This window comes from Malus sylvestris, chromosome 6 (genome assembly GCF_916048215.2).
Source record: "Malus sylvestris chromosome 6, drMalSylv7.2, whole genome shotgun sequence".
In the NCBI taxonomy this organism is placed as follows: domain Eukaryota; kingdom Viridiplantae; phylum Streptophyta; class Magnoliopsida; order Rosales; family Rosaceae; genus Malus; species Malus sylvestris.
This window is the reverse complement of record NC_062265.1, coordinates 10,895,957-10,905,599: the sequence shown is the minus strand read 5'-3', so window position 1 is coordinate 10,905,599 and position 9,643 is coordinate 10,895,957. Positions and strand designations below refer to the sequence as shown.

Here is a 9,643-nt window from a genome sequence, read left to right as displayed (position 1 = left end):
CTCTCGATGTCTTTTGAAGTTACCGGTTCCTTCATGTCGAGGATTGCTTTGATCTTCTCGAGGTTAGCCTCAATGCTTTGTTGGCTTATCATGAAACCTAAGAATTTGCCAGAGCCTACGCCGAAGGCACATTTGTTGGGGTTCAACCTCATTCGATACCTCTTAAGAATGGTGAAAGTTTCATATAGGTCGGTGATGTATTGGTCAGCATATTTGCTCTTGATTAGCATATCATCAACGTAAACTTCCATGCTCTTCCCAATCTGTTCGGCGAACATTGAATTGACCAGTTTCTAATAAGTCGCTCCTGCATTCTTTAGGCCAAAGGGCATGACTTCATAGCAATATAGTCCTCTGTCAGTAGTGAAGGCTGTGTGTTTTTGGTCTGGAGGGTTCATGAGGATTTGGTTGTATCCTGAGTAAGCATCCATAAAGCTCAGGAGTTCACACCCTACTGTAGAGTCTATAAGTCTGTCTATGAGAGGAAGAAGAAAGCTATCCTTTGGGCATCCTTTGTTTAGGTCGGTGTAATCGACACACATTCTCCACAAGACCTTTTGGAGCAGGAGACTTTCCTTGATCGGATTCTTCTTAACAAGGACAACATTTGCTACCCACGTTAGATAATTGACTTCGTGGACGAAGCTTATGCCTTTGAGTTTTTCAACTTCTGCCTTCATTGCCTCGTATCGTTCAGCGTCATAGGATCTTCGCTTCTGTCTCACTGGCTTGGTCTTGGGGTCAATACTTAAGCGATGACAGATGATATCGGGAAAGATGCCTGGCATATCCTCGTATGACCAGGGGAATACCTCAGTGTTCTCTTGTAAAAAAGAGATCAATGCCAACCGAATGAGTGGTGACAAGATGGTGCCAATCTTCACCATGCGATCTAGATAATCTTTTGAGATAGAGACCTTCTCCAACTCTTCAGCGGGTCGTGCTTGCTGGGTGAAAGAGTCATCTCGAGGATCGTTGGGTGGACTGTTGCCACTGTGAAAATCCAAGTTGGCTTCGCCTGGGCTGGTCTTTATGACTTAGTCATGTATAGAAAGGGTTTCCTTGGGCACAGGCAGGTGCTATTGCTTGACCGAAGTGTTGTAACATGATCGTGCACTAAGTTGATCTCCTCTGATGTAACCATTGCCATAGGGGGTTGGAAATTTCATCAACAACATATGTGTGGATATTATGGCCTTGAGATCATTGATGCCTGTGCGTTCAAAGATGACATTATATGTCGTTGGGCAATCAACCACCAAGAAGTTAGTGGTAATGGTAGCTGTGTAAGGGCCTGTACCAGTGGTGAAAGGTAAGTGTATGCTCCCCAAAGGTTGCACGATATCACCGGAGAAGCTTATTAGAGGGGAAATCGAGCGATCGAGTAAGTGTTTAGCTACATTAAGCTCAGCAAACATGATATTGACCGAAGCTTCCGTGTCTACCAGGATTCGCCATACTTCAAAGTTGGCTATGTGAGCTTCCATGATCAGTGGGTCATTGTAAGGGTAGATGATACCTCTTTCTTCCTCAGGGTAGAAACATATTGGTCCTAGTTAGGCTTTTGACATTTGTCTCCCCTGATGTTTTCCGCATGAAACATTTGGTGACCAATCCTTAAAACTCGTTCGCTGTTTTTCATGGCTCTGTTGGAAGATTCAGATATGGGTGTGCCGCCACTTATGGAATATATCACATTCACTTGGCGTTAGTTACGGTTATCCCTTGAAGGGTGAATGAGGAATTGATCAATTTTTCCTTCATGCGTCAAAGCTTCAATATGATCACAAAAGATGATACATTTCTCGCCATCATGGCCGTTATGCTTGTGGTAGCAGCAAAACACGCCCGTGTTCTTCGTGGGCTTGTAATCCGACTGCCTCGGCATTGGCTTCGGTATCAGGTGTGCTATGCTGGGGTAAATGGCCACGCATGTGGCGTTCAAAGGCATGTATGTCTCACACCTCGGGGTAGGGCCTGTCCTGACACGTGCTTGGCCCACTGCGTTGACTGCCTGGGGACAGGCATTATCGTGGCGATACCCTTGGTTATCGCGATTGTGTCCCTTACTCCTTTTACTAAAATGAGACTGGTGAGGATGGAAATCTTTCCTTTTGCCCTGAGATTGATATGTCTGTTGACTTGGCAAAGTATTAAGTAAGGCAGGGGGAGGCACCGCTGCCGTTTGGAAGGTCGAGGTCTTTTCATTTGGTTGGATCTGGCTTCCACTCCCTACTTGCTGATAAGGGGTGGTTGTGGGGGGGTTTCCCTTTATATGTCATTGCCTCAACGGAGGCATGGTTGTAAGCATGTGTCATCACCTCAGAGTAAGTCTTCCAAGTGTTGGCATTGATCATGTACTTGAAAAAACAATCACATAGGCCTACCGTGAAGGCTTTGAGGGCAGTCTTGTCGTCTACCTCGGCACAACGGGAATACTCATGGTTGAAGCAGCCAGCATACATACGTAATGACTCGTCTGGCTTCTGGTGAATAATGTATAAGTCATCTGCAGAGTGCAAGCGATAGGTCTGGAAAATGTGTTAAGAAACAAACAGTTTTTTCAATTCATCAAATGAGTTTACCATCTCAGGTGGAAGACTGCAATACCAGTTTAGAGCTCCGCCAGAGAGGGTGGAGGGGAAGAGAAGACATCGCTCTTCATCAGTGTGCATCCGGTATGCCATGGTGGACTCAAAGAGGTTAAGGTGTTTAATTGGATCCTCCTTTCCAGTATAGAGTTGCAAGCCAAGCTTCTGCTTTGTCATTGCTTGGAGGGCGGTGTCGAGGATCCTCCTTGTAAGAGGGCCACGCCTAGGTTGGTTCTAATCAGGTATCTTAGCTTGTCGTTCGGCCTTCAACTTGTTTACTTCCTTAAGGAGTTATAAGACAAGAAGGTCCTGAGTGGAGTCATGTACCACTGGAGCTTTCTTTCGTAAATCTCCATCTCCTCTTGGAAGTAGGAAGGTTTGATCAAGAGCATGTGGTTTTTCCCTGGACTCGCCATACTGACTTCCAAGGTATGTTTGTCGGAACATCTCTGAGTCCCCTATACCTTCGTGTTTCTCTAGGACTTGTTACCCTTTCCCCAAATTGGTAGCCGGCCTGGGACATGGGAGGGGACCGAGTCTTTTAGAAACCCTTAGGTCATTGATCTTCAAGCATATGTGGAGGGGATTCTCTTGACGTTGCTTTAGGAAGTCTCAGCAGTCACGATAAACGGCTTTCGATCACTCCAACCCTTCTGCAATGAGGTGTCTTCTTCCACTTCTCCTGCTTCGGGTCGAATCAGCTGGGTTAAGAGAAGTCTCATGTTGATCAATGTTTTGATGATTAGCTCGCTCCTCATCAGGGATACCCATGTCGAAGGAAGGTGACCCTCCGTGTTGGGGGGCACCCAGATGATGGTTAATGTCCACAAGGGCAACAAGCTCACGTGTTTGAGTACGCAGAGTTTCATAGAGTGTCTCAAAGAGCTTCTCATACTGCTCCTGGAGGACCTCATTCTTCATTGCTATCTTATTGTTTTGAGCTTCTAGCTCATCGACTTTAGCTTGAAGAGCAACCCTCTTTCCTTCCTTCTTTCGTTGCTTCGCACTAGGTGCAAGAGGGGTGTCATTCTGTGTGCTGTGGCTTCCTTCGCTCCCCATGTTGGAGAGGGATGCCTGGTCAAAAGAAAGTGTATGAATGGTGGAAACCAACTTGACAAAGCTGAAGAGAATGGGAATAAGTGTCGTTTCCCACAGACGGCGCCAAATGTTGATGCACAAAATCAGTGAGGACTTTGGTACAACAGAAAGTGTTAAGTTTGTGACCTTCGCTAGATTGCTCCGGTCACTAGTATGGATAAGTATGTAAATGGATAGAGATAGGAAGCAAACACAAGATGTACGTGGTTCACCCAGATTGGCTACGTCCACAGAGTAGATGAGTTCTCATTAATTGTGAAGGGTTTACACAAGTACATAGGTTCAAGCTCTCCTTTAGTGAGTACAAGTGAATGATTTAGTACAAATAACATTAGGAAATATTGTGAGAGAATGATCTCTATTTATAAAAGAGAGTTTCTAGTTTCATTATGACATTAACACGTGTCGTGTTGTGATTGGCTTCTGATGTTGACACGTGTCGCGCTATGATTGGCTTCTGATGTCGACACGTGTCGCGTTGTAATTGGCCTCCTGGTTGGAGGGAAACTCGTCTGGATCCTTGACGGTATAACGTTGACCGGTGCTCAGTAGTTTCGGGATTGGTCAAGTATGGTACAAACAACCTACAAAATAAAATGATGTTTTCAGCCAATTGATTCAAAGTTAATTAATTACCTATATTCTACTTAAAAATATAAGTAATTTATTTCACATAGATATAATAATAACAAAATGTGCCTAATGTATACATGCAAAATAAGTATTGCCATAATTATGGTGGATAATTAAATTCATCAACATAATTAGGGTGTTGTGGCACAATTGTAAATATTTTGAAAATAATAGGTATTTATTTGTTTACACGACAGTTTATTTCAAATTTGGGTTTTATTTGGATGTTTAAAACGAGATGGGTTTTTGTCAAGAAAATAAGTGTTGCAGGACTTATATCTAAAGAACGTTTTTTTTTTTATTATTATTACTCTAAGCTAGACTAGAAGTAGACTTGTGTCAATGTTCAATTGTAGAAACTGGTATTAAAATTCGCCACTTAAAAAAAATGCATGTCTCAGATATATTATTTCCAATAAATCAATTACCTTCCCTATCTAAGAAAAGATAAAGTAAAAATAATAAAGAATGTGACAATGAATTTGATGTAGGTAACAAGGTTTAAGCTTGCGTTGCTCGTTTCGTCCGGATGGTACGGGCGGATAAATGCAGAGTTCATCTGCCATACTTTGAGGGAGGCAGTAACACTGGTCTCGGTAGCATTGTTGAACAAAATTAGCCTAGCAGCCCCATAAATTGCCTTGGTTGGGTAAACCCTAGATGTGATGGTTGTTCTTCCACCTTGAGCAAAGCTTTCGACGATCGAATGGTCAACCAGAATCCTCGCTGATAATTTTTCATCTTTTAGAACTGGAACATAGCTGCCAGTAACTTTTTTCTTAACATCATTAGCCACAGAAGACCTATATAACAGAAAAAGTTATCTTTAGTTCTACGTAGTAAATAACAAGTTAACGAAAAACTTATATATGTTGTTAGAGACAGAAGCTTATGTTGACAGGTCGTGAATCTTGACAGTCCATTTAACATATAATTAACATGATCAATTGTCCAGACTCACAATCCACGAAGAGAACATTTGTGATGAAAAATCTACCTTGTTTGATCGGCGCAGAAGAAAGTATCAAAATTGCCACCAGGTCCTTTGGCTACGTAAAAGTAGACAGGAGTCTGCTCTGAGAGGGTCTCATCTGCAAGAACAAGAAGACCAAAGGGTCCTAAAGCACCACGATGGGAAGCTCCAGCGCTGGTATTGCAACTGAACACCTCATTAGATTCAGCTACGCTCTCCAAAACTTTCTTGTCCAACTCGAACTCGGCAACAATGTCCAACTGTTACATTGCCAATCATTTCTTTTAAAACTAAACAAACGTTCTCGGAATTTTACCATATTAATCAACATAAATCTAATTAAGAACGGAATACAAACCTGTGTAGCTGTGCCAACTTGAAGCGGCAGCACTGAGCCTGCCTTGACCTCAACCTTGTCGAAGTCCGTAATGCTCAATCTCAATTTCTCGACCTCCTCCACTGGCCATTGAAGTAGATTGCTTCCAGTCTTCTTATCAAACACCACTGTCCTTGGAATTCCCTACATTAAATTGTCGCACAAACATTATAGCTCCAGCTAAAGATACATGCGCCAAAAGAAAAGAATGTTTGGTACCATGTACTAAAATACTGTAGCACATTATTCTGTTGACACACTTTAATACTTTATCGATATCCATATTACCGACATAATTTAAATAATGTACCAGATACCGTGAATTCCTGTAAATATCGAGGAGAGAAAAGAAACCAATTTACCTGAACAGAGGCCCATCCCTTCTGCATATCAGCATTTTCACTGTCAGACTCTCCAATCCAACCCCACAAAACTCTCCTCTCCTTGTTTTGGTCATAGAAAGTCTTGGAGGCATAGAAAATGCCATAATCATACCTAATTCCAATACCAACATCAATCTTTTGGTTATCAGGAACCCATTTGCCTGTCTTCTCCTCATAGGTCCCCAATGAATAGTAATCATTCCTATCATCATCAAGACTAGCTTTCACCACATGCTTCACATCAGGCCCATTCACCGAAGTATCCAGTCCTTTGTCACTGGTTTTCGACACCGGATAAAAATCCACACACTCCCACATTCCAGTCCCAGGGACAGCATGAAGCACCCCATTCAATTGCTCATAGGTTTTGAAGTCCTTGGTATCATAAACCAAGGATATGCCTGTTTTGTTAAGCTTTGACCCAATAGTAATGCGCCATTTTCCCTGAGACGTGTACCAAGCGGTTGTCGGGTCACGGAAGTCCTTGTATCCGATGCCCGGGGGCGGGACTAGAATCGGGTTGCCGGAGTACTTGACCCATTTGGTGAGGAGGGGGTCATTGTGGTCAGCAGGATATGCAAGGTTTTGGACTTGGACCGACTCATTGGTTGAGCCAGTGTAGAGCATGACAATTTTGCCATCAGGGAGAATGGTGGCTGAGCCAGTCCAGACTCCATTGATGTCGTACCACTGGTCAGCCACCATGGCTAGAGGGAGGTGAAGCCAATGGATCAAGTCCTTGGACACTGCATGGCCCCATACAATGTCTCCCCATATTGCACCATTGGGATTCCACTGGTAGAAAAAGTGGTACCAACCTTTGTAGAATAATGGACCTGTTCAATTTACATGTCACAAAATTAGATGCTGCAAAAATCTATAACGGGAAGTGAAAAGTGGGATGTGAAGGCCACATGCCGAGTGCTCACTTGCCCAACGCGCCGCACGCACCAGGTTGAATCCCAATGGGACCCCACCCACGTGGGCGTGTTCCCCCACGTGTCAGGCCGGTTGGTAGCCTAACGGCTACTTTTGTGATCCAATGGCCTTATTTAATTGTACCGTTGGTTAATCCAACGGTCCACGTTTAGATTTATTTTTTTTTTAGTTTTATATTTATATATTTATTGAATCAAACGGTTTAGATCAAATATAATCAAATCTAACGGTAAAAAACAAAAATCTAACGGCCTAAATTTAAATCCAACAGTATGTGTTTCATGTGTGTCATGTGTTCTATGTGTGCTTTATCTCTATCATGTGTTTTGTATGTCATTCACATGTGTTTTGGATGTTCTTCACATGTGTGTATGTGTGTCATGTGTGTTTCATGTATTTTGTATTTATACATCTCTATCATGATTTTCATATTATTCCATAGTGTTTCATGAATTTCATGTATTGATTTAGTGATTTTTCAATATTTATCAGAAATATTTTTAGATTAAAATATTCATAAAATTAATTTACGATAATCTACATTTTAAAAAAAAGTTAATTTAAGAAAGAAAAAAATTAGCCTAAATTCATTCTTTAATAATCTGGGGCTAAAATTTTAGGCTAGAAAGGTTGGATCAGAAAAACTGTTTCTAGGCTAAAACCTAAATTTTTTGGGCTAAAAATTTTAGATTTTAGGCTAAGAGTTGGAGATGGTCTAAAGAATGGAAAAATGGGTTAAAGACTTTAGATAAACAAACTGTAGGCTGACGTACAAAATTTTCCAACTATAATCTACTGTAGAAGAATAATTTGCTTCAAATTATCCCATTAATCTTGATCTCCAGAACTTTTATGATTGAAATGGTCAATGATTGAATATTTTTCCTTTTTTTCCATGTGAAATTCATGGAAAGTTAAAAGGTGGCAGGGTTGGCAAAGTTTGATTGTAAACGTTGGAGAGGGAGCCACACGATCATGTCAAATATTTCATACAAAGTTGGGTTGTATTTTTGTATTTTGATGAAAAACAATGCTTACTTTTCTAATCAACTGCCCTGACGAGATCCAAAATGGATTAAACTAGTTAACTACGGATTATACTATTCCAGATAAGGTGCAGAAGAATACAAGATGAACAGGTAATGATTTAATAAACAGAAAATTAAAGGTTGCTTACCATTTGGATCTGAAGCAGCCGGAAGAGAAATCACGGGTCAGAGCATTGACAATTGAAAAGGCCAACCATGAAAAGACAGTAGAAGTCAATAAAATACTAAATATAATTTAATTTGAAAATAAGGTGAAGAAAGACACTAAGTCCCACGCAACAACTATCCTAGCAAGAATCATTTGCAAGGGAAAACTTCTACCAAGTTTTCTTTATAAATTTTAAATAGAGGTCCTAAATTTGACTTTCATGAATAATGAGTTTGATTTCAAATTATTAGTAGATCGTTGTATCAATTAGTCTACGACCCACGATCAATATTGTTGTATAAGAAAAAAAATTACTAATCAATAATATGTGAATTATTCCAAAGGATAAAATTATGACTACGTTAATGTAAAATATTCTTATTTCAACTGCAAAAACCATGTTTTATTTTTACAAACAATGTAATAATTATATTAAATTAATCTAAACTATGTAAAGGAAGTGCACTGCAAAAAAAATCACGTTAAATTCGATAGATCAAGTACACTTTTACAGTGGTGTCACATTCTAATAAAACAATATCACATGTTAATCTAACTCTACATGGCATTGTGCTATTGCACTCGAATGCTATCACAACGGAATACTCAGTTCATCTAAGTCCTTCCTCCAAAATATAATAAATAATCGCGCCAAAAATAAAAGTGAACTTCTCTTTTTGCAACACAAATGAATAGAGAAACAATTGACAATTGTAAATGTTCATCTTTATGAAAACAACGTGTTTTGATTAATCCATCTCATAATTCTCATTTATGGACCAAAAGTTAAAAGTAAAAGAAAGAAAAAAAATCAGCCAATCATTTTGTCCACTCAAAATCATCCAATTTGCAACCAAAAGAAGAAGAAGAAAAAAAAAATTAGAAAAAGAAAATATATGTACCATTCATCCAGTTCTTCTCAGGCTGGAAATGGAAAGCAGTTCTCTGCCATGACAGCATGCTATTGTTCCATGGAAATGCCGGCCCGTCCACAGCATCGGCCAACCGATTCGACTTCTCGGACACTCCGGCTGCTATGCCCCGAGGAACCGGGCGCAGTTTGACGGTTCTTGTTGTATAAGGCTCTTTAGCCAAAAACACTGGCTCATTTTTATTTGCATGGGAATCAGAATTGTTGCCACTACTAATAATGACCACCAACAAAGAAAGCATCAGCAACCCAGAAAAGACTGCTAGGAGCTCCTTAAACTGCCTCTTTCGGATTTCCAAAGCTTCGAGCGGATTCGGGAGAGGAGTGTAGGTGTACGGCAGGGCATCGGGATCCGATGGAAGAAAAGGTCTAGGGTCTGCCATGCAGGGATTGCGACCTAAACTTGAATTTGTGATATATTTGTCTAGAAAATGAATGGGTTTAGTTCATTCAAATTGGTTAACTTGGTTCATCAGAGAGCTAATGAGTTTTTCTGACAAAGTGCACGTTCATGTGGTGTGT

General features: G+C 40.7%; 1 protein-coding gene across 1 annotated transcript; it reads right to left on the bottom strand.

The window, feature by feature from the left end:
• Positions 1 to 4,701: 4,701 nt before the first annotated feature.
• Positions 4,702 to 9,643, bottom strand: LOC126624995 (acid beta-fructofuranosidase 2, vacuolar). Its single transcript, XM_050294065.1, has 6 exons — positions 9,093 to 9,643; positions 8,171 to 8,179; positions 6,034 to 6,890; positions 5,654 to 5,815; positions 5,320 to 5,555; positions 4,702 to 5,125 (listed from the first exon to the last, which is right to left on the bottom strand). The coding sequence occupies exons 1-6, from the start codon at positions 9,502 to 9,504 to the stop codon at positions 4,756 to 4,758; spliced, it is 2,046 nt and encodes a 681-aa protein (XP_050150022.1). The 5' UTR covers positions 9,505 to 9,643; the 3' UTR covers positions 4,702 to 4,755.

What these genes read in the sequence shown, in the direction of transcription:
- LOC126624995 (XM_050294065.1), bottom strand. Translation starts at nt 9,504, where the DNA reads ATGGCAGACCCTAGACCTTTTCTTCCATCGGATCCCGATGCCCTGCCG. An exon ending in AGGGATGGGCCTCTGTTCAG is followed by an intron (nt 5,816 to 6,033) that starts GTAAATTGGTTT and finishes AATTTAATGTAG; the next exon opens with GGAATTCCAAGGACAGTGGT. An exon ending in TTCTGCGCCGATCAAACAAG is followed by an intron (nt 5,126 to 5,319) that starts GTAGATTTTTCA and finishes TCTGTTATATAG; the next exon opens with GTCTTCTGTGGCTAATGATG.